Source organism: Musa acuminata, chromosome BXJ1-11 (assembly GCF_036884655.1).
Source record: "Musa acuminata AAA Group cultivar baxijiao chromosome BXJ1-11, Cavendish_Baxijiao_AAA, whole genome shotgun sequence".
Lineage (NCBI taxonomy): Eukaryota > Viridiplantae > Streptophyta > Magnoliopsida > Zingiberales > Musaceae > Musa > Musa acuminata.
Window position 1 is genome coordinate 23,680,620 of NC_088337.1, and position 25,689 is coordinate 23,706,308.

The 25,689-nt window shown below is 38.5% G+C and overlaps 1 protein-coding gene and 1 long non-coding RNA gene across 3 annotated transcripts; one reads left to right on the plus strand and one right to left on the minus strand.

Annotated features, from left to right (window-relative positions):
• Positions 1-1,080: 1,080 nt before the first annotated feature.
• LOC135597307 (uncharacterized) lies at positions 1,081-4,657 on the minus strand. Of its 2 annotated transcripts, none has more exons than XR_010481205.1 (4): positions 3,997-4,657; positions 1,744-1,849; positions 1,335-1,668; positions 1,081-1,251 (listed from the first exon to the last, which is right to left on the minus strand). It is a non-coding gene; the product is annotated as an uncharacterized LOC135597307 (long non-coding RNA). The 2 variants fall into 2 exon arrangements; XR_010481204.1 differs by having other exon boundaries at positions 1,762-1,849; positions 3,997-4,655.
• Positions 4,658-9,508: 4,851 nt separating this feature from the next.
• On the plus strand, positions 9,509-11,532 carry LOC103971479 (F-box protein At2g39490). Its single transcript, XM_009385508.3, has 3 exons — positions 9,509-10,660; positions 10,761-10,925; positions 11,010-11,532. The coding sequence occupies exons 1-3, from the start codon at positions 9,632-9,634 to the stop codon at positions 11,382-11,384; spliced, it is 1,569 nt and encodes a 522-aa protein (XP_009383783.2). The 5' UTR covers positions 9,509-9,631; the 3' UTR covers positions 11,385-11,532.
• Positions 11,533-25,689: the final 14,157 nt, after the last annotated feature.

Sequence of the window (25,689 nt, forward strand, 5' to 3'; positions counted from 1 at the left end):
TTATATAAGGAAAAAATAAGTATGAAAAATCATCAGAATAGAAGTGACAACAAACAGATGATCAGCAAGCCACCCGCCCCATCTATTCCTAGCCAGAACCCTAATACTCAAAGACTAACTCAAGAAGAACTCAAGGAAAGATTAGCGAAAGGTTTGTGCTGGCACTATGATGAAAAGTAGAGTAGGGAGCACTGATGTAAACAAGAGCAATTTCTTATAATTGAACCAATTGAGGCGGAACCGGAAGCTAACAATGTAGACTCTGAACATGAAGGTATGGATTCTGATGACGATGTTGGACCTATCATATATACAGTGCATGCATTAGCCAACTACTCTAACTTGCAAACTATGAAAGTTGGAGGAACTTTGAAACATCAATATGTTATAGTTTTGATTGATACTAGTAGCACTAACAATTTTACGAACAGTAATGTTGTCGATCGATTAGCCTATCACATTGAAGATTGTAACAAATTTGAAGTAAAGGTCGCCGATGGACAGATTTTAACAACAAGTGCTCAAAGATTAAGCTAACTTTGCAAGGCCAAGAGTTGCTTGTTGACTTCTTTTTGCTAACCTTAAAAGACTTCGAAGTGGTGTTTTGAATTGAATGACTATTAACCATATGTGATGTTTCGTAAAATTTTTCTAAACTAATTATGAAATTTTTTATTAATGGAAAACAGGTGATCCTAAAGGGAAGACGTGGAAGTAAGGTCATAACTGTCACTAGCCATCGAATGGAGAGGGTTTTCAGAAGACTACAACACCGAAAGACCGACCTATTGCTTATACTATCAAGAAATAGAGATCGTACTTGATCAACGGGTTATGATGCGCCACAGATACCCTGTGGCTGAAGTGCTGAAAGAGAAACTCCCTGAGCTTGATGTTGCTCTGAGAACAAGGCTGATTTGAAATGAGAGAAATTGTTATGATTATTTTATTTTCTAAACTTTTGAATAATGTTTATAAAGTCTATTTAGTTCAATTAGAGTCAGATAAAAGTTTATTTAATATTTATTTATTATTAAGAGTCCAAGTCCTGGTTAACTCTAGGTGGAACTCTATAAATAGTAATGTAATCGTTTCTTTTCGACGGATAATGAAATATTATTAAGTTTTTTGACAAACCCTATGAAGCTGATCCCCTTGAAGTAGTCAAGGAGACTGATCCCCTCGAAGTGATCATCCTCTTTTCTCCTCTTTCTTCCATGATAAAACCCTAGGATCTTAACACTCAACTCCCTGAAAATAATACGATAATTATCAGAAAAGAAACTAAAGAATTGTCCGAGCAAAAAGTAGTGGATGATAGGTACAGAAGATACCAGCTAATTTGTTTGAAGTGAATAAAATTGCAGAATCCACCTTGGTTACACGCATATTATCCTTGTGTTGCCTACATGTAGCTTCACGGAAATCCATTAACGGGGGAGAAATAAACAATAATAGGATGTCCGGCAAATAGAATCCCCATTTGTGAAAAAGGGAAAAAGATTATATGATATACAAGTAATAGACTAACAAACAAGAGACAAAATGCATTAAGCATGAGATCAAACACATAAATATTAAACCACCATCATAATATCTTCCTTTCAGGTTGACTAGTATATTTGCAGCATCATCCTCATCCCTGAATTTAACATATACATTACCAACCTGTAAATGAGGCTGAAGAGTGTCAGACAACACACAGAAAAAAGGTAAAATAATATAAACCAAAACAATCATCACATCTTGGATGTCGAATACCAAATTGATCAGCCAGATTGTCACAAACATTTAGGCTTTCAATTTTTCCGAACTTGCTTAGCTCCTCAAAAACACCCAGATAAATATTCTGCCAACAAAAAACTTCATCAAGATCACAGGTACCAACAAATGATAAAAAAGTGAAACCAGCAGAAACTATACAAAAAATAGCAAGATATGTCCTTGATCATTACCACTTGATGCCACAGAATGCTTTTCTCATGAGAAACATGCAGTAAGTATCCAAAAACATTAATAATTTCAATTAAGTGAGATTATCTACTTGAGGCAAATCTACGGTACCATCTCAAGAAAACTGCAAAATGCATCCAAGAGAAATGATCAGGCTTTTCTATTGATTTTGTTGGTTAAGCATCTTTAAGAGATTTAAATCTATGCAGAGACAAAGAACAAGGTTTCAACATCAAAACCATGCACTTGCTTCTAATATCTAGGCAGAGAAACCCCATTACACCTGCTCAAGAAAATCAACTAAATATCAAAGACAGATTTCCACATCCTCCCATCCAAACATTATTATATCTTCACCCATGGCACAACGCTAACTATCGTTCTTTTGGGATAACTTCTATATTCCACAATCCCTAGTTGTAGCTCCTAATGATCATCTACAACATTGTTTTTAAAAGGGCTAGGTCCCAAAACACCCGAGACGCAAGACGAGCTCAAACGAAGTGAGACACACTCGAATATTAAAATTTAAAATATATATTACGATTGATAAATATGATAAAAAAATGACACATAAAATTAGAATTATCAAATTAAACTCCTAATAGTGTTTTCAATATGGTGCTAAACAATTTTAACTCATAACAGAGTAATAATGCACCACCTCAATATGGGCAGGTCAATTGAAATGAGAAAGAGTGGACAAAGAAGAGAAGAGAACTAACGATCGTGGAGGAAGGTGCCAGAAGAAGGGGGTAGTGGACAAAGCTACAATGGTGAATAGACAGGTAGTGGACAAAGCATACGAAGGTGACGAATAAAGCGGATGAAGACGACATACAAGGTTGCCGACAACGACGAATGGAGCATACGAAGGCGACAAACATAGGGTTTCATTTTCACTTCTGGTTTCTTTCGCTGGGTTAGGCACGAGAGGGGGTGTTAGGGTAACTACATTAGATGGTTTGATTGAACCAACTTACGCATCCAATCAACCCAGGCTTGAAGTCGAACCGGTTTGGCTCAGGCATTCGCCTGAGGAACCTGACAAATGGGCTCAAGTGAGCACCCAAGCAGCACTTGATTGAAACGCCTCACCTAAACGCCTAAGCGAGTACCCCAATGCCTTTTGAAAACACTAATCTACAGAATACTTAACTAACATGTACTTCATAGATATTCACTGCATTCCTTCTGGGCACTACTAACTAATAATCAAAATGGAAATCTTAATCACCGCAAACACATACATAATAACTTATAGCCGTGATGTTCCCTTATTATTCCCGATGTTGCTTAATCAAATCAGTATAAATAGGAATGACCCTATTTAGTTTGTTTTTATGTCTAAAACTGCAAATATCTGCCGTTTCATCATAATTCTGGGGGTACTGCACATATTAGGTGATTAAGCATAGCATTGTATCTTAAGTGAACGAACCCTAGGATGAAGCATGTTGCAAATCTGAACATCCAGAACCTGAAAATTTCAGCAGAACATCTATTAACATTATTTGGTATATCTTGAAACACTTCATGACCTTTGCAACCAATCTACTCCCTAATGTTTCCATGAAGTCAGTATCTATGAAATCCATGATCAATTCTTCAAAGTGCCTGAGCTTTTTTCCCCAAAATACATCAGTACAAGCATTACGTACTACCCAACAATTAAAGAACATCCTTCCACATAGGAATTATAACATAAAGAAGCAAAAGAAAATCCTAACATTATCGCTTATGTAAATCTCAGGTGATCATCAATTAACATAATTTGGTACATCTTGAACCACTTTGTAACCTTTGCAACCGATCTACCCCCTATTGTTTCCATTAAAGTCAATAATTAAGAAATCCATGATCAATTTTTTGAAGTGTCGTGCTGTTTCTCCCCCATAAACATTACTACAAGCATTATACCTGCATTATTTCCATATAGGGAGATAACGAAAAGAAATATTGACGAATAAGATAAGAGAAGATGCGTATCTTTAGATCAACAGAAGAAGAATAAGAAGATGATAGATAGATGGTAAGAGGGACCTCGAAGTGCTCCTGGATCTAGATCACCCTTCTGAAGAGGAGGGTGGAAGAAGGAAACCCTAGGGGAAGTCCAGAACGCTAAAAATGGCTGAAGAGGAGAAGCGCTCGATCGCGGGAATTGCTTACATTTTTATAGTCTGAGATGGAGAGGGGATTCGTAATTATGACATGGGGTGGGATCATTGACCTTTTTAGTACTGCGGTATATGTACTTCAGAAATTTAGACGGGGATTTATGAAAGTAAAATAATTTATTTTAATTTGTTAACATCATTTATTATACTGATAGAAAAAGTTGCACATGATATTAACACTAAATCGATAGGCAAAATGATGATTTTTATTTTTTTTTTTTTTTTTTTACTCAAATTAAATTTTGCTAGTCGACTACAACGAATTCTCGTTAGACAAGGACACCATTATTTTCTAGAAAGTTTTATCGGATTTCTTGAACTATTACGAGGTTCTTAAGCACTATAGTGATGATGGCTTGACCGAAGGCATTCTTGTGCCATAGATTTCAATAAGGGCTATGATCCCGTCATGGAACCCGATGATTATTATGTTTTTCTTAATTAGCGTTAGGGTTTGAAGGGTCACTCAGGCCTTCTCCTCTACTGCACCTCCCTCAAACTCCAAGACACATAAGAGGTGGTTGAGGAAGGGCAAGCCCTCTACTAGCAGGAGGTGGTGGCAACTCTCCATAGTTGAGATCCTCGCGATTGTTGTTGCGGCCTTCTCCCTCATCTCATGACAAGAGGTGGTACTAGTGCTGGAGTCGAGGAGACTTACTAGCACTAATACCAACTCATTGGCAATGACAAATATGATGTTCTTGTCGTCCTCACAGACCTAAAGTGGAGCTCTCAATTTGGAAGCTAATCATGAGGCTTATGGCCTTCACCCTGATGGACTCATGGCAGGAGCTCCAACCTACCACCTTTGGCGATGGTTCAAAGGAGGGTGTTAGAGCCAAGCAAAAGTTTGGCATTAGTGGCTAACTAGTGAAGGGTTTAGAAGGCATCTACGATATTGCTTTGGGTGCGGACCTTGGCAACAAGAGGATTAAGAGAATAATAATGGATAGTGATGACGAGGACTAAGGTTGAAGGAACAAAGGAGGGGTACGAGTTGACTTTACTAGCCACCAAGGAGAACTCGTTATAGTGGATCTGTAGAGGCCAACAAGGCCCTCTAGTTGCTCTAGATTTTCGATCAAATTAGAGTTGATTAACGAAAGAAAATAAAAAAAATTAAAATAATTATTTTGTCCATCGATCAGCGACAATCCAACACGTGATGTTACTTGTTGTATCTTTCGTCTGTGCAGCTAATGATATTAGGAAAAATAAAATATATTATTTTATTTTCATAATTATGAGAGTCTAATATAAATTTTTAAGGTATAAGGACCACGATGCTAAGAGAGTCAAAGGACAAGAGCTAATATGTAATTAGCCGACTTTGAGAATATCAATAGAAGTTAATTGGTCATAATTATCTTTAGTTAGACTTACCATAACATTAAAAAAAAATTCTCCCAACATGGTGTTTTCCACCTAATATTGTTGCCAAAAAAAATTATTGCGATAAAAAAACAACAATATGACATGGAGGGGGATTGGTATGGGAATAAACTGGCCAGAATTATCTTTAATGACGCTTGTCACATTCAAATTGTCGCCAAAACATAGTGTTTTACACGCATCATAGTTTTAAAAGATCGTTGGAGAAAAAATGTTGCAAGACTTGATCTTTCGTACGCATGATTGTAAAGAAAGATATTGTTGCACAAAACAATCGTTGCCAGAAAAGTTGTTGCTTAAAAATATATAATTTGACATGGAGTATGTACGAATCACTGTAAACAAAACTGTTGCAGAAAACCTTGTTGCAAGGGATCGGGAAAACATTATTTGCAAGATTTGATCTTTTGTACCGTCATTGTTCTCTGTTGTCTGCATCATTGTAAAAAATTGTTGCACAAAACAATTGTTGCCAAAAAGAAATTATTGCAAAAAAAAATTAATTTGACAGGATTAGAAGTCTGATTGGGAATAAATTGCTCATAATTATATATTTTTTTAAAAGATAAATAGCCAAACTAACCGATACTTATTTAATTCCTCTGATACTAAATATGTATAGATTAAGTTCTATTGATTATTTATTTAGCTCTCAATTTAAATGTTACCCTTTGACTAAGTCAAAGGATAAGTCTAGCTCTAAGCTTGACATATTTGAGTATAGAATATATTCTAACCAAATTCTTATTCAATAAATCTGGCCTTAGATAACCCAATTAAATCAAGAAGTATCTCAAAACTTAATTCCTTTAACATATTTTCAATATTACATTAGAAATTCAAAACTCGGAAAACTGTTTTTTGTATATATAAAATAAATATATTACAGATATAGCATTTCAATTGATCAAGGATCCATCCAACATATCCAAGTAGCTCAACTTTCTGTATCATGTTTAAGGCTAATTAAAATCTCACCATTACATTAGGCTAATAATATCCCATGATTTATTTTAGTCATGGGCTAATTATATGTACAATTAGATCTAAATGCCTAATTGCCACGTATCTTAGTCATGCATCATTGAATTCATTCACATGATTAAACTTTATAGATGCAAAGGATTATAATACTCTGCAATAATTATCCCAACTTCAAAAAGAATATTTCGTATCAAAGTTGATCAAGACAATCACCTTTGTCAAACCATGAAACATACGGAATGCTATGCAAAGTTAGCACTTAAAGCTTGTCAAAATTAGACATGTTATCTATAAATATTCACAACAAGTACAAAACAAAAGTGAGGGAGTCAAAATTATCACACCTCAATTGTAAAGAGACTACCTACTTTTTTCCAAATGAATAAAAAGTATAAAATAAATTCATAAAATTATTTTAAGTCATAATTATGAGCAATCTTTGAAATCATAGGATAAACTTCTATAGCCTAGACTATATATATAAAAAGAAATTGTCTTCATCAATATTTAGTCTAACTTAAAACTTGTCAGAAAATGAAAAACAAGATTTGTTGATCTTCAATACGAATAGGTTAGACACTGATCAAGGCAGTTTCTACAGCAATCTCGTGCAATAGACATAATTCTCTGATTAGATGGTAATCTAAAGATTTTGTAGTCATCTAAGACCAACTTAAACATAGGCATCACGCACCCAAATCTTTCAAATCCTCAATCTCTTGCATAGAAAAATAACCAAACAATTATATCCAAATAAAATATGTACATCTTCCAAAAGTTTTGTATCACTAAGTAATCTCCATATTCAGTGATGATTTAAAGATTTTTTTTGGAATGCATCAAAAAAATAATCATAAATCCAAGCATAAAGTCATTGAGGTCGGTTGGGAGTTGCTGGAGGGTCAAATCAGGAGCGTTAGGGGATTAAGAGGACACCAAATAAGAATTATGAAAAGGGACTTCTCCATTAAACAAAAAAAAGAGAAATCTTAAAAAAAAAATTCATCTTATTTTCATGCAGAAGAATATGTCATTATAACAAAATGTCTTATATGTCCATTTGACGCCCATTATAAATCATTGAAGAATGATATTTTCGAAAAAAAATCTTTCTAAAGAAAAATAGATAAAACTCTTACAAGCAAGCTTTTAAATAAATTTGAAATTAGGAATATTTTTTTTCCTTCCAATTTTCATTCATAGGTATTGGTCTTTAAGGACAAGTGGCTGAGAGTAAAACCACCGAACCCTTTTTAATTTGTTCCATCATGGAAAGTAGCCACACAAAGCCACCATAGACCAGCTTTAGCAATCAGTAATAATATAAAAGTAGGGTTTAAGCTTGTGCAAATTGCCACTCATTGACACGGTGGATATGTTCAATTCTGAGCAGCTTTATTTGTAAATTGTGTATGAATGCATCTTTACAAAGTTATACTTCCAAGAACGTGTCTACAAACCACAAATATAATTGTAATGGTTAGAGAGGATTCTATCCGACAATAAAGAATGCTTGCTTGGTACCTTATCCCACTACTTAGATTGAATTATTTAATATTTTGTCTATTATGAAATCAGAATACTTAGAGTTTATTTGAGTTAGCATCCAAACTTCTTATATCATTTTTAATTCTCTTTGAAAAAAAATATACGAGGTACATCTTAAATATAAAAATATTAAGGAATATATATATATATATATATATATATATATATATATATATATATATATATATATATATATATTGATATGAATAAACATACAACAATCAAATTCGACAGAGATGTTCTTGACAGGAAGCAATCAGAAAAGTAAATTTTACCCAGGAAAAATAAATTCTACAATAAGGCCACTCTTTCAGTTTAGTATAAAAAAAATATTTACCTTAAATCATATTTATATATCCGAAAGATGGACAGAAAGTGAAATCTAAAGATGAATATAAACGGACGGACATGTTTACATAATATTATATGTCTTGTCGTGACATGAGAACTTAGGCATGTAATATGTGAAATAAAACAAGGATAAATCCCAACGTTATAATAATTTAAGATCAACTACATCAATCATTTCTAACTTTACAATACTTTTAAGATCCTCACGTGCCTTTCTATTTTGTCTATCTTACTCAACTCTTTATATAATATAATATTTAGAAGTAGTATTGAAGTCGTAGTAATTGCTGACAGTGAAAATACTTTCTTATTTTATCTTTTCACATTCGTATCTCTACACGAACGTTTTTTAAAGATTGATCTTTTCCACATAGTCGCATACATCCAAATTGCGAATAAGAACAAATTTGGTGACATCAAAATTGAGCCTTAAATCACTTTGATGATGCATGAATTATTCGTATTGAGGCAGGAACATAATCTTTGTCAGATATACTAAAGGAATTCATATACACGCCACATGCCCCGACTCAGAGTGACGCGCGGTTCAACGGACCAAAACGACTCGAAGAAATCGATTCGAATGCCGACACGTTGGTTGAATGAAACCAGACTGTTGGTTCCTCGGTGTGGGAATAAATCATCTTCGGCTGGACCGGTACCATATATCCTACTCGTGAAACAAGTGATGATGAAATCGAGATGAAGCCGCCCCTAAATCCTATCGATTGTTTACGTCCACGTATGGCGTCTCATGACGTGGGTCCCACACATTGCTGATCTTAAAATAGCGTTCGACTGGTTCGATGGCTCAAACTCTACCACGGTCTCCCTCTGGTGGGGGCAAATCAGCCGAGGAAATCATCCGGGCTGTTGTCAGACGTGGGGTCCACTGGTCCAACGTTTGTGAGGACGTGATCATCCACATCATCCCTGACGATGTCCAGGGGTGAATCCTTCGGCGAGAGTTTGATCCCTACTTTTTTTTTTAATCTTTTCCCCCTAAAAATAATAAAATAATAGGAAAAATAAAACCCTCCCTAAATCCCACCTATTCCCGACACCACCACGGCGTCACCACCACTACCGTCTCCTCCGCTCAGTTTTATTCCCTTCCTTACCGCATTAACTTAATTAAATGGTTAAGCCCCATCTCCGCCTCTTCCGTCCATAAAGCCAAGAAGGGCAAAGAGAGGCGCAAGCTTTGCCCTCTCTGCGAGGCCATCATGAGGAAGACGAAGAAGGCCCGCTGGGCCGCCGACCTCTCCCTTTCCCCTCCCTCCTCCTCCTTCTCCTCCTCCTCCTCCGGCAGCAGCGGCGATATCATTGAAAAGGACGGCGACGACCGCCTCACCGAGCTCCCTGACATCATCCGCCTCCACATCCTCGCCCAACTTCCCCTCCAGGACGCCATACGCACCGGCGTCCTCTCCTCCCGGTGGCGCAGCCTCTGGCGCCACCGCTGGCCCCACCCCGCCGTCCTCGACCTCTCCCCCCACACCGTCGCCGCCTCCGCCGATGACTTTGTCGCGGGCGTCGACCGGTTCCTCTCCGCGCGCGGCCGCGGGCGCCGGATCGATACCCTCTTCGTCGCCCTCCCCCCCGGCCGCCGATACGACGCCGACATCAAGCGCTGGATCGAGTACGCCGCCTCCTGCAGCGTCGAGGACCTCCGCCTCGTCGTCTCGCCTTCGTCCCTCGCCGGCACCTCCGCCCGCCCCGGCCGCCGTCTCCGGAGACAGGAACGCGCTGCCGTCTCCTCCGTCTTCTTCCACTCCATCTGCGAGTGCTCCAATCTCACCCGGCTCGCCCTTTCCGGGCTCCGCCTCTCGAGCCCCAGCGCGAACATCAAGCGGCTCTCCGACCTTGAGGTTCTCGACCTCCATGCGGGGCACGTCACCGACGCGGCCCTGAGGAGGGTCGTTGCTGCCTGCCCTCTCCTCCGGTCGCTTGATCTCCGGCTCTGCCGTAAGCTCCGTCGGATCGTGATCACTGCCAACAGTCGGCTCACCAGCCTTACGATCGTCGACTGTCCAAGAGCTATGGAGGTCACGGTCTCAGCGCCGGATCTCCGGTGCTTCAGGTACAGCGGAAATTACCTCACGAGCTACTCCTTTGACATCCCCAAGAGATTGGAGGAGGTGTGCATGAGCTCGGGCGGCCCTCCATCGTGCCTCCCACCAAGCAATTGGGTGAAGACCCTTGGTGGGCTATCCAACATCAAGGTCTTGACCCTTTGTAGTCTTTTGCTTCAGGTAATCGATATGCATTCTTGGGAGAATTGATATGGAATTTGTGTTTCTAGTGAGAGTTTTGATAGTTGAAGTGGAATCTTTTCCTCTTTCTTCGTCCTAGTATGTCGCGATCGAAGGTGGGAATGCAACCGGAGAATGCAACAACTTTAGAAACTTGAGAGAGCTGCAGCTGCTGATGGGTATGATGACTGTTGACAATCTAACGAACATATATACCTTCTTTAGGATATGCAAATGTCCTAGATTGGAGAAACTGTTCATAGAGGTTAGTTCATCAAATTTAGATGTAAACCGGCAGGACTTTTATGTTTCAATTCAATTCCTAATTCATTGGTGTGTACTCTTGCAGCTTCCAACCACAATGAATGACCCTTATGTGGAGAACTACCTTATGGTTCCGAAGGAGGAGCCTCCGGAGGTTGATTTTAAGTACCTAAAAATAATAAAAATTAATAACTTCAACGGACACAGAAATGAGATGCAGTTGGTGAGATTTTTATTGGGAAAGGCTGGTGTTCTCGAGTCTTTAATGGTGATCACTTCCAAGGACTTTATGATAGAGGAATATATTAATACAGTGGATGGTTGCCGTGATTCCTTACATTTTCTTCAGTCACAACTCTCACTCTTTACAAAGGCGTCGGTGAATGCACAGATAATTTTGAGTGATCGTGAAGATAACAAGTTCATCCCTACTCACTGGGAAGTCTATTCTAAAGTCTAACTCACCTCGAGGAGAGTTGTAATAGGTTGAATCAGGAAAATTCCTGGCCAGTTTCTCCTATATACATCCATTATACTCAATGAAACAATATGTTCTTGTAGTTGTAAAGTTAATGATAGTGAAATTATCAAATGCTCATTTCTACAAAGGTTCCAAGTTCTGCTTGATTATGTCAAAAAAAAAAATTCTAATCATTATTGTTGGATTGATGTCTATAAAGAGATAATTAACTTATGACCCTTTTGTTTTTCTGTCATATAGGGATTTAGACTTCTGTTCTTTATAGATATTCAAGTTTGGCTTTTGCTAACCAAATGTTTGCACTGGTTCAAAGAAAGATTATTTCTGCACCTGCTTGATACATGCCGCTTTCCTAATGGGTGAGTCTCGTCAAAGAGATAATTGTTCATAAAAACCATGAATCTGATGTTATCTACTGCTGGAGATGATCTTGGATGTCAATGCAAATCTGTGTTATCTTTGAGCTGATTTTAGAACAATAAAAATCAAATGAAGTTTATACCGTCGATGTGTGACACTCCAGCAATCGTACTCTAGAATTTATATGTGAACTTCTGTTACCTTTTTCTTTTTGTTTCTTGTCTTTTCTTTTATGTCAAGATCTTTTCTGCATTAGATTCTCTTGGTGCATCATTTTAAGAGTTTATTTCACATCGATGCACCATTCTTCGAATTTCAAGCATTCTGTCACCTTGCCAGTGGAAAATACATATTTCTTCATTATAGAGTGTTTTCCTGTCGCAACAGTTCTCTCATTTTAGTTACCTTTTGTTATTATTGTACAACTTGGAAAGCCAAATCACTGAATGCAAGTTTGAACAATGGCCTGGTATGTGAAATTGGATCTTTTGTCTTTTTTTGTTTTACTGCTTGAATCTGAGGATGACACTAAGTTTATGCTTTTGTAAGTCTCATTCTATTCCTTATTATTATTCATTGTAAAGATTACAATTGTATGCTTTTACATAGATGGTCTCGACAAACTAACTTGGTGCTGGCGCTTCTTGATACCATTATGGTGTACTCTGTATAGGCCACCTAAACCATGTATGCTGTTTCAGATTCAGCAATCAGTTTTCTTTTCGAGGATGTGTGAACACTGAGTGTTGATAGCAAGATCGTGGGATCATATACTGTCCCAACCACTTGTCATTTGCAAAAAAATCTGTTTTCTTTTGTTTCCGATATCCTTTTCTCATTGCTGTAATTAAATTAAACTATGTTCATCTTTATATGCAATGGATATTTTGCTTACTTGGCACAATTTGCCTATCTGGTGCTATAATTGTTTCCTTTTATTTCTTATTTATATCTCAGCATATCAGACACACTTTTGTCTGATAAATGAGCATTAAAGTTTACTATGATCTTGTTCACTATGCACATGAACTGCAAGCACACATACTATCTAATAGAGTCAGTTGACATTGTTAATGTTTGTGGTTGAACAAGGTAAATCGATTATTATTAATGATCCAATAAGGGATAGTCTTAGATTTTATTAAAAACAATGTTTTTTATTTAACTAGAGATATTATTTTATACAGAGTTATATGATGGAAAAAGATTTGTCTTTCACCATGAATAGTTGAGACAACATGGCTTCTTCTTCTCGTTGCCAATGGATTCTGGTAAAGAATGAGCCTTGTGATGTTTGTCAATCAAGATGCCTATGGAGTAGTTCATTATCGAATACTCGTGTTTTCTGCCCTTAAAATAGTTCTACACTGTTTCATGGATGCGTCCTGAGATATTTCCATTCATTACAAGATACTTGGTTACCACAGTGATAACCTGTTGCATGGATTTCTTTGCCCAATTGGGGAGTCATCCTTACCAAGTTATTTGGCAGGCACATTACTTTTGACTATTCCCTCATATTTTTACTGTTAAGAGTGATTGGCATCAACTTTCAGTTGATGGGTGTGTGGAATTCATTGTTTTTTTATGCTGTTTTTGAAAAGAATTCACTGCCTTCTTTAGTGTTATTTGGTCTTCATGAATAAAAATTGTAGCTGAAGCTTCAAGTTGCAATTTTCCTTTCATCTGACAGCAACCAACAGGTCAAAGCACTCACTCAAAAATGATATGCAATGACCCACCTCTGTGACCTTCCTGAATCTCAAGTTGTTGAAATAGAAGTTGGTTTCCTCCAAACAAAAATGAGATGATGAATCCATTGGATTCATATCTGAATATTTATGTGTATCATGGATGAATGCCTTCTGATGTCATGTATTCTTAATTTTATTATTCCTCTGTTTGATAGTGTTGTTATTCAACTTCTCCTGAGTGAGTTCAGATTTATTCAACTATGCACTAGAGAGGTAACTCTCACCTATAATATAATTCCTATCAAAACAATATATTATGAGATTGCTATCAGACTTTCAAACCTCAATTTTGTAAGTTGATACAGACTAGTATTGGATTGAGATTTAAATCCTTGATTGGTAGGCCAAATTGGAATCAGAAAAAGATTTTCAGAATTAACAATGACAACTATAAATTTGGTAGCAGCTTGAAGTCAAAGTTTGACCTGTTCAAAAAAGACTTCCAGAGTTGAAGTCTGAGATATGTGCATTCACCAAAGGCAGCTCCTCTTTGTGGTCCATCCCTATCTTGCTGGAGGTTTGACTTGTAAAGCAGATGATACTTGTTTCGCTTGATAATTAATGATAATAACGAGAAGTTGCATTACAGACTACCAATCTCTTGAAACTAAACAAAGAGAGTGTGTATGGAGTCAACAACAACAACCAAACATATCCAACAAATCAGTGCTCAAACACTTTCCTTCATTTTTTTTTCCATCTGACTTTAGAATCAATAATAATTAAATCATCAAATATACTACTTCTAAAGATGATGTATCGATGCACTTGTTAGGATCAAGAGTCGGGGTCGGCACTAAGAGGGGGGGGGGGAGAGGGGATCAAGAGTCGGGGTCGACACTAAGAGTAGGGGGGGGGAGAGGGGGGTGAATTAGTGCGCGGTAAAATCACGTCTTCAAAAACTCTTTCATTTTGATAAAACCATTTACGTTGAAAACCAATCTCGGAAATATTTTAAAACACATTTGTAAATGAATTAAAAGCAGTAAGCAATTAAAGAGGTTTATAGTAAGGTAAATTACTAAACAGAAATACAAACTAGAGAACACACCAATTTATAGTGGTTCGGTCGTCGTGACCTATATCGACTCCGCCGATTCCTCTTCCGTCAAGGCCACCGGCATCCAATATCGATCTTTCTTTATAGGTGAAGATCAACCTCATTCTTACACCCCTCTTCTCCTTTTCACGGGTTTAGGAGACAACCCTTATAAGTACTCACTCCTCTCGTACATAATTCTAAACTTAGAGTGGAGGAGGAAATTTCTAAAGAGATTGCAGCAGCATTTCTTCACTTTTGAACTCTCTGTGCTTGTGTGCTTTAACCAAGGATGAGAGGGGTATTTATAGGCTTTAAGTTGATTCAAACTGGGAGCCTAAAAACATCTCATCTCTGGTTTCCCAAGCAAGGGCGGTACCACCGCCAGTGTCAGTCTGACACTGACACTGAGCTGGGCAGTACCACCGCTTGGGATGCTATGCTAGATGGTACCACCACCCAGACTAGCAGTACCACCGCTTGGCACCCTACCAAGGGCGGTACAACTGCCCAAACTAGCGGTACCACCGCCTGACATAGTCTCGAAGACTGTGCCACGATGGTAAAACTTCTTGGGGCATTATTTGGACCTCTTATTGGGCCCAACACAATCCTTACATGGGCCTAGCTAACCTCTAATTGGGTTGGCCCAAATCCAAACCCAATTACATGCTAACTACGATTCCTAAGACATTTGCTAAGCTAAACAAGTCTCTATGTCTTGGTTTCTTCCGGCGAGCTTCCAGCGATCTTCTGGCGAACTTCCGACGATCTCTCGGCAATGTTCCAACGGACTCCCAGCAAGCTCTTGGACTTCATGACGATCTTCTTGGCGAGTTCCAACGAGCTTCTCGGCTGGTTCCGACAGAACTTCTGATGAACGTTTGGACTTCCGATGAACTCTCGAACTCCCAACGAAATCGAGTCCTTGACTCTAGGACTTTATTTTGCTTCATACCTTGCTATCGTAGTTAAACTTGCACATGTAAAATATACTTCGATCTAGACAATTAATACTAAGCATTAATCATTTGTCCAACATGTCATTGGTCCCTCGACGCTTCGTCCGATTCTTCGGTGCATCATCCTCTCTTGTGGCCTATTGCCCAATCGGCCAATTGACTCCGTAACTCCGATATCCTTGGCACAATATCCGCTCTTCTTAACCCGATGTCCGAATCCATGTCCCGAAGTCTTCTGTCAATGCGTCGACCGATTCTCAGGCCCGACGTCTAATCTTCTAACATATTTTTCTCCGGCACAATATGATTCTTCCTGCTTTAATTGTCTCATCTGATCGAAGTATCCTGCATTATTAAAAATATATATTAAATCATAAACGTTTATCAATTGATTTCATCGTCAAAATACGAGATTCGACAGCACTTATTTAAATGTCAAAGGTTTAAAACATTATCGGATATTTTACATCTAAAATAATGGTCTGGTAACAATAATCAAAGTACTTGCATGACTCTACGTAGTCTGTAGTTGATTCTTTGTCGGCTGATGTTTTCTATCTTTTGTTTATGGAGAAAATTTGTTCCCTTTTTTTAACTTCTCTATGAATTAGTTTTGCTTTTCTTTTACAACTCTTTATTAAGTGGTATTACGTCATTCTTCCTCATGTGGTGTAAATTATGTTGAAGCTGCATTTAGAATGTTTGTAGTAAGATTAGCATCATATAATTCTCAAATCATTAGTCTGGATCATAAGAAAATCTAGGGGCGACATCAGCAAAAAAACATAAATAATAAAATCTTTAATTTTTCAAAAGATGTGTTTGTCGTCATGTGAAGATTGGTGCGTAAAAATCGTGAACCTTAAAACTGCATATATGAAAGATTATGTTACTTAGGGAGATCATATATCTCTTAATCTATAAAGATCTCTAGGAGAGGGTGAAGGATGTCAAACGTCCTTCTCTCTAGCGGTGATCTATATAACAGGATTATAATGATGCTCCTCAAAACTCTAAGCCTGCTATCTAAAGAGGAGAAGGGGAGGAGAATAGGAGAGGCAACCTAAAAAGGCTCTAGCCTATGAACTATTGATTTCCTCCTATTTATAGAGGTATCATATTAACTTAACCCTAATGGATCCTATTATATTGGGTATTAGATCTTCATCCAACTACCCAAATCTCTTAGATTAGTGGATCTCTATCCAATAATCTCTCATTGGCTTTTATTGGATCTCATCTATAGGATCCAATAATTTAGGGGCTTATTGGATATCCAATAAGATAAGGGCTCCAACAGATATCTCATATCTGAACTTTTACTCATCGCAACGCCTACCATATGTGTGTGACCCTCTAGACCTAATACCGAGCTGGCCATGAGTCATACCTATTAGAACTCTTTCTGGCTTAGTGAATTATTATCTTCATAATAATTCACTCGACTCATCAACTGCGGATGTACTAGGTCACTACGCCGCAATCCCCAAACGATATTGGACCTGTTTGTCCTAAGTTACCATGTACCTATAGTCTGTCATCCATCTAATATCCCAAAGATCGTATATCGGGCATGGTGCTGTTAGACCCATACGGTTTCTACTCGAGTCTCGCTCTAATCGAATTATCCTGGAGAACTCTTTCTCTCTCAATCCGAATGACTCTGCCAGGGATTTGTCTGAGCAAAAATACATGGGATATTCCTCTCATGACACCGAGAGTGGATGATCCTATATTGATACTCAATAGTCCTTGTAAGGTTGGCTACCACTCCCGATGATTGGTTGTGCTAGATCTGGAATCTCCAGACCTATAAATCTGGTATCAAAGAGTGGAGTACTCAAATAGGATATCCTTGGTGTCTCATATTGAATCTTAGATTTTGATGATGAAACTAATTGATAAGTGTTTATGATTTGATCAGCATTTTTAGTGACGCAGGAAGCATCGATCAGGGTGAGACAATTAAAGCAGGAAGAATCTTGTTGGGCCGGAGAAAAATATGTCAGGAGATTAGACGTCGGGCCGGAGGATCAATTGACATATCGAAGAATCGGACGAAGCATCAAGGGACCAATGACATGCTGGACAACATAATTAATGCTTAGTATTAATTGTCTAGATCGAAGTATGTTTTACATGTGCAGGATTAACTACGATAGTAAGGCATGAAGCAAAATGAAGTCTCGGAGTCAAGGACGCGATTTCGTTGGGAGTTCGAGAGTTCGTCGGAAGTCCGGACGTTCGCCGGAAGTTCTATCGGAACCAGTTGAGAAGTCTCGGAGCTTGCCAGAGAAGCTCGTCGGAACTCACCAAGAAGATCATCGTGAAATCTAGGAGCTTGCTAGGAGTCCGCTGGAACATTATCGAGAAATCATCGGAAGTTCGCTGGAAGATCGCTGGAAGAAACCAAGACTTACGGACTTGTTTAGCTTAAGTATGTCTTAGATTTTGTAGTTAGCACGTAATTGGGTTTAGAATTGGGCCAACCGAATTATGGGCCAGTTAGGCTCATGTAATAACTGTGTTGGGCCTAATGAAAAGGCCTAAATAGTGCCCCAAGAGGTGACACTATCGTGGCACAGTTTCCGAGACTATCAAGTGGTGGTATCGTCGGTCTGGGCAGTGGTACCGCCCAAACAAGTGTCAGGCGGTGGTACCGCATAGTGCAGTATCAGTGTCAACTGACACAGGCGGTGGTACCACCTAGTACAGGTGGTGATACCACCCGGACCTAGAAAACCCAGGATGAGATGTTTTTAGGCTCAATGTTTGAATCAACTTGAAGCCTATAAATACCCCTCTTATCCCTGGTTAAAAGACACAAGCACAGAGTATTTAAAAGTGAGAAAACGCTATTGCAATCACTAAAGAAATCCCCTCATATAGTCTAAATTTAGAATTCTGTTTAGGAGGAGTGTGTGCTTGTAAAGGTTGACTCCTAAACCTGTGAAAAGGAGAAGAGGGGTGTAAAAGGTGGTTGGCCATCGCCTATTGAAGGAAGACCGATAGTGGATACCGGTGGCCTCGACAGAAGAGGAATTGGTGAAGTGGATGTAGGTCACGATGACCGAACCACTCTAAAATATGGTTTACATTTCTTTGAGCAATTTACTTTAACTACAAACCTCTTTACTTAGCTCTTTACATCCACTACTCTCTTATGTACGCTTTCAAAGTTAAGCTGTAATCACATGAAATATTTAAGTTAGGAATTGATTTTCTTTCCTTACTTGTTATTATAATTTAAGGAAATCTTAATCTACTTCCTTGTTTGTTGATATGAATTAAGGAAATAACTAGTAAGTATTCCAAATATGATGATATCATATTTGTTAGTATATTGAATAGAAATAATTTATATTAAATAAATATAAAAATTAAAATTAATTTCCCTTAATAGAGGCTCACCTCCTCCTATTTAAAGGGAGGGATTTCTCTCCTTCGTTCCTCACCTAGTCGAGCCTGGCAGCGGGAGGAACGAGGAGTTACACCCTGTTGACAAGAGGTAGGTTTCTCTACCTTTCTTAAATTTAAAAGTTTTAGCTTTTATTTTGATTCTTTAAATGTTGAAAGTTTTATAGTTTAAAAAATATGTATCAATTCTTTAAATATCAAAATTTTTGTATTAAAGTAATTAGTTAAAGTTTTCATAATATTCTTTGACCCATGATTAAGATTTTTATTATAAAGTTAAATATGTTAAAAATGTATTTGTTTTATATGAGATTTTCTGTATTACAGTTTATCTTTAATCTTATTTTGATTAAAATCTTGTTAGATTATAATATGTTATCTAAAATCCTTTTTGATATTCTTTGATATGAAATTTAAAATATATTATTCTGAATGATTTAAAATATGACTAGAATATGTTAAAATTTTATATGTGTTGAAAATATGATTTTTATTTGAATTTAGAAGGCTATTTCCTTGTATTAAAACTTATCTCCCAGTCCCTCTTTTAATGTCTTATGATTTCTAGTCAAATTTAGAATGTTATTTCTTTATATTAAAGCTTTTCTCCTTATCTATCTTTTAATGCATTATTATATTTTTATTTATATTGTTAATGGGTATATGCTATGATATGAAATTGGATATTAATTGGAATGAAATTGCTCACAGGCCAGGCCCCACCCACGGGTCAGGCCTTGGCCCATAGGCTACCCTAGCCCAAACATTATGGGCGGTCACATGCGATGCACATGACTAGTCCATGGGCTAGGGCTGGGCCAATTTTGTGTAATGCATGCTCAATCATATATAATGCACATGACCAGTAGATGGACTAGCTCAATTTAGCCCAATATTATTATTGAACTTAAGCCCAAATATTGATTGAACTAAACTAGACTTGATTAGTCTAGATCAATTCAGGGTGATTCCGAATTGATTGACTTATTCAAGTTAGTTTAACCTAAATTGAACTTAATCTAGTCTAAATTATACTAGTCTAGGGTGGTTTCAGACTAGTTAAATAAGGATTAGAGATAAGTTCAGTTAGACTCTAGTAAATCGAGTTCAATTGAATCGATTAAACTAGAGTTTAAGTCAATTGAGGGCTAATTATATTATTTGATATTAATGATATTTGAAAGAGACATTTTAAATATGTTATTTCATCCCGAAATGGACATGACTAGTGTGAGATTATATTATTTTCCTGCCAAGAGCAGGTAGGGCGATTCCCTTCTAGGATTAGCGGGTCGTCAGACGTGGCGGCTAGACGGTTCCTCCATCCGCTGTTGGGAGGAACGTGTCCCCACTTTGGCGGGTGTGGGACACCACTCCATCCGCTGTTGGGAGTGTGATATGAGTTTGCCTCTATCCGCTATTGGGAGAACACAAACTCATCCCGTAGGATAGAGCCTCTCCATCCACTGTTGGGGGAGTGCTCCTTCGGGTATTTGATATACGCCAATGGGATGATTGATTGACTTTTGATCATGTATACATTTTGAGTTGACTTTTGGGGTTCCTACTCAGTGTTGCTGAATTTTCTTTATTTTTGATTTTTAGAGCAGCCTCCCTCTAATACTAAATCGGATTCCAATGGAGAGCGGACCTTCCTCTACCGCTAGGTAGAGCCACTTGGATGATTCTTGAAGTTAACATCACTATGTTTACTTTTTATGATTCGATGAATGAATGGATTGTAATAAATGTTTATGAATGATGAATAAAGTGATGTTTATCTATTTGGCCTGAATATGTGGGAAGATATAAAAAAAAATTTTAAAAAAAATCCAGGATGTGACATCTTTTATGGTATCAGAGCATGGTCTAGGGCCTGTAGGTGTATTAGGTCCCTTGATTGACTCTAATCGATGATTGTCTTTAACCTATTATAGGAGTAATGGAGCCAATTCCAGAGATTAGTGCTCCTGTCACTTGGGGTGCTCATGGTCACAATGCTACTGGAGTACGCACTCGGAGAGGTGTTCAAACAAATAATAACTTGGAAGCTCCACGTATCGTAGAGCAAACCCAGTCCTCTCGTACACCTGTCATTAATTATGGGCTAGCTTCTCCGACTTCACAGAATGCCCCTCATGCCCCAGCACCCGTCAATGCTCAAGATGACGTACACGGAGTCCTTAATGCTATTAGAGGATACTTTGAGCATCAGGAGGAACGAGATGAAATTCCACGGGGTAGGAATAATACTTTAGATCACTTTAAGAGATTAGGACCACCAATTTTTGAGGGCAAGCCAAATCCAATCTTTGCTGAACATTGGATTCGTCAAGTGGAAAAGACATTCGAAGTTATCGAATGTAGGGAAAATAAAAAAGTGCCTTTCACTTCTTTCATTTTGGAAGGGAAGGCAAACACTTGGTGGACCTCAAAAAGGAGGATGTTAGAGGCAGAAGGTAATGTGGTAACTTGGGAGCAGTTTAAAGATGCATTTTATGAGCAGTTCTTTCCTGATTCAGTTTGCTTTGCGAAACAATAAGAGTTCCTTAGCATCCACCAAGGAAATAGAACTGTAATGGAATATGATCATCATTTCACTGAGTTGGCTCAGTTCTCTCCATATATTGCTTTTAATGAAAGTCAAAGAGCTCGTCATTTTGAGAGGGGACTTTGATCATCAATTAGAAAGTCTGTTGCAGTACTGATTTTACCAACATATGCTGAAGTGTTAAATCGAGCTTTGATGGTAGAGAAATTGGATAATGAATTACAACAAGCAAAGGATCGAAAGCGACCTTTTAGTGCTACACAATTTACGCATGGGGGATCACATTCTGGACCCTCAAAGAAAAGAAAAGAAAAACAGTTTGGGCATCAACAAGCAGGAGCTCCTAACAATCAAGTTGTTATAAGATGTTATTTCTGTGGGAAGACAGATCATGTTTCCACCTCATGCCCCATGGGACAACGCGTATGTTTTTATTATCAACAACCGGGGCACATGTCAAAGGATTGCCCACGGAAGCAACATCAACGCCGAGCTCCACCCTAAACAACTGGACAACAACAACTACGACCCAAAGAGGAAGGAGAGGCAAGAGTCTACGCACTGACTCATTAAGATGCTGAAGTCTCGGGATCTATTATGAAAGGTATCATCACACTCTATGGTATGCCAGCATCTGTGCTTATTGATTCTGGTTCTACGCATTCTTTTATATCACCCTATTTTTCTATGAAATTACACAAGAATCGTGAGACAATGAATAATGCATTAATGGTAGTAACACTAGTTGGAAACTCTTTGATAGTTGATCAGATATATAGAAACTGTGTTATTACTATTGAAAGTCACGATTTGCTAGTAGATCTTATTCTACTAGAATTTCAAGATTTCGATGCTATCTTGGGTATGGACTGGCTTTCAGCATACCATGCAAGTGTCGATTGTTTTTGGAAGACTGTTACTTTCTCACCTCTAGATCAACCACCTTTCAAGTTCATTGGGATTCAAGGAAAGTTTCCTTCTATTATTTCAGCCTTGAGTGCTACCCAACTATTACTGAAGGGATGTCAGGGATACTTGGCCTTCATTTCTGGAGAAGAATAAAAAAAGCCAGTATTAAAGGACATCCCCATTGTGCGAGATTTTTCAGATGTTTTTCCTGAAGATCTACTTGCACTGCCACCAAATAGACAGATTGAATTTACAATTGATCTTCTACCCGGTACTGCACCTATTTCTAAACCTCCGTATAGAATGGCACCAATTGAGTTGGAGGAGTTAAAGAAACAGATCAAAGAGCTTTTGGACAAGGGTTTTATTCGACCCAGTATATCACCTTGGGGTGCCCCTGTCCTATTTGTGAAGAAGAAAGATGGATCTATGCGACTATGCATCGATTATAGACAGCTCAACCAAGTGACCATAAAGAATAAATATCCTCTTTCCCGAATAGATGACCTGTTTGATCAACTTCCAAGTACTTAGGTATACTCAAAAGATTTGAGATCCGGGTATTATCAACTGAAGATAAGAGAAGGAGACATATAGAAAACTACCTTTAGAACAAGATATGGTCATTATGAATTCTTAGTAATGCCTTTTGGACTCACAAATGCACCGGCTACTTTCATGGATCTTATGAATAGGGTGTTCCACCTTTATCTTGATAAATTTATAATTATGTTCATTGATGATATCCTGATCTACTCCAAAAGCATAGCAGAGCATGAACACCATCTTAAGACAGTTCTGGAAGTCCAAAGGCAAGAGAAACTATATACCAAGTTAAGCAAGTGCAACTTCTGGCTCAATGAAATTATATTTCTCGGTCATGTAATTTCGAGCGCTGGTATATCTGTTGACCCTCACAAGATTGAAGCTGTGATAAAATGAAAGCAGCCTTCTGATGTTTCAGAGATTAGAAGCTTCTTGGGTTTGGCTGGATACTATAGAAGATTTGTAGATGGCTTTTCAAAAATAGCAGCACCATTGACCAAGTTGACACAAAAGAACATAAAATTCATGTGGGACGATAAATGTCAATAAAGTTTTCAAGAATTGAAGAAGAAATTAACCAGTGCTCCTATCTTGGTGATTCCTTCTGGGGGAGAAGGTTTTGTAGTGTATAGTGATGCCTCACTACAAGGGCTTGGTTGCGTTCTAATACAAAACGAGAGGGTAGTTGCTTATGTTGAATCTTGGATTTTGATGATGAAGTCAATTGTCATTTGTTATCTAATCTATATGTTGAGATAAGTATGCAGGATTAACTACGATGAAAATAAGATATGCAACAGGAGTTGCGCCGAAGTCAAGACAATGATCACGTTGGGAGTTCGAGAGTTCGACGGAAGTTCGGACAGTCGTCGGAGGTTCTACGGGAACAAATCCGAGAAGTCCATGAGCTTGCCAAAGAAGCTCATCGGAACTCGCCAAGTGGATCATCGCAAGTCCAGGAGTTTTCCGGAAGTCCACAGGAGCATCACCGAGGGTTCATCGGATGATCGACGGAAGTTCGTTGGAAGCTCGTCGGAAGAAGCGATTGACGCACCGGAGCAAGTTGCAGTAAATATCTTAGGAAAAATCATAGTTAGCACAATGATTAAGTTGGAAATGGGAGGTGATCCCATTAACTTAATCTTGGGGCAATTGGGCCCTTGAAAAACCCAAATTGGGCAAAATGGATCAACCCATTCGGACCTTGATTTCTGCTAGGCGGTTGAACCGCCCAAGCCAGGAGGTGGCACCGCCTGGGCTAAGTCTCCGAGCGAGACTGGGCGGTGCAACCGCCCCAGCCAGGAGGTGGCACCGCTTAGGCTCAGTCTCCGAGCGAGACTAGGCAGTGCAACCTCCCCCTGATAGAGGTGGCACCGCCTAGGCTCGGTCTTCGAGCTCTGGCTGAGTGGTGCAACCGCCTCAGTCAGGAGGTGGCACAGCCTGAGCTCAGTCTTCGAGCTCTGGCAGGAGGTGCAACCGCCCCTGACAAGAGGTGGCACCGCCGAGAGGGTTAGTCTTCGAGCTCTGCCAAGCGGTGCAACCGCTCCAGTCAGGAGGTGCAACCGCCAGATCCTGGAATTCCGGGAATTGACAGTTTTGAGCTCCAAATTCAAACTGGGTTAGGGCTTATAAATACCCCACCCATTCAGCACTGAAAGGGCACTGAATATACACCGAAATCCTGATCTTGTTCTGTGATTTTTAGAGCTCAAAATTATTGTAAAGGCCAAAAGTTCTTCTCCCTATTTTCTTCCAAGTTCTGAGCTTTAAAGAGAGAAGAGAAAATTCTGTAAGGGTTGTCTCCTAAGCCCGTCAAAAGGAGTAAAATTGTAAATGGGTGGTTGGCCTTCGCCTATTGAAGGAAGGCCTCTAGTTGACGTCGATGACCTCTTCGGTGGAGGAAGCCAAAAGTAGAGCAGGTCAAGATTGACCGAACCACTCTAAATCTCGATTTGCATTTACTTTGAGCATATTATCTTTACTGCAAACCTCCTCTACAGCTTACTGTTTTCTGCACATATACGATCGGATTTCAAGCTTTGTACTTTCCGAATCGGCGTTTAGACGTAAAATAGTTTCATCATACGATCATCATATTTCTGTTTGCATTTACGTTTTGATTTCTATCATAACTGCAAACTGCCTTTATATCCTTGCTTAAACTGCATCTCGCTTAATCAAGTAATTTACGAATCAGCATTTAAACATAAATCAGTTTTTTCGTACGAATATCATATTTCAATTTGCGCCTACTATCTGATTAGAATCATAACTGCAAACTACATTTATATCTTTGCTGCATCTCACTTAAACAAAAGTTAAAGTGATTTACGAATCGGCTTTCTTACCAAAATCACTTTTAACGAACGAACGCAGTTTTTATTTTTCGTAGAAGGTTTTCCGTTGCACTAATTCACCCCCCCCCCCCCCCCCCCTCTTAGTGCACTTGATCCTAACAATTGGTATCAGAGCGGGGTTAACTCTCAAACAGATTAAAACCCAAGAGAGATGGCATACGTCGGAAACCAAGAGGGCCATTCTATTACACGTCCACCCATGTTCAATTGGACGGACTACACCTATTGGAAGACCTGAATGAGGATCTTTCTTATTTCTATGGATTTTAAACTTTGGAATCTTATCGAAAATGGATTTTCGAAGTCTTCTCTTCCAATGATCGATTGGAATGAATTGGAGAAGAATGCTTTCACTCTTAATGCAAAGGCTATGAATGCCTTATTTTGTG

Excerpts from the sequence above, each read along its gene's own strand:
- LOC103971479 (XM_009385508.3), top strand. The coding sequence starts at position 9,632 with ATGAGGAAGACGAAGAAGGCCCGCTGGGCCGCCGACCTCTCCCTTTCC. Across the intron at positions 10,661-10,760 it reads TTTGTAGTCTTTTGCTTCAG|TATGTCGCGATCGAAGGTGG; the intron begins GTAATCGATATG and ends TCTTCGTCCTAG. Across the intron at positions 10,926-11,009 it reads TGGAGAAACTGTTCATAGAG|CTTCCAACCACAATGAATGA; the intron begins GTTAGTTCATCA and ends GTACTCTTGCAG.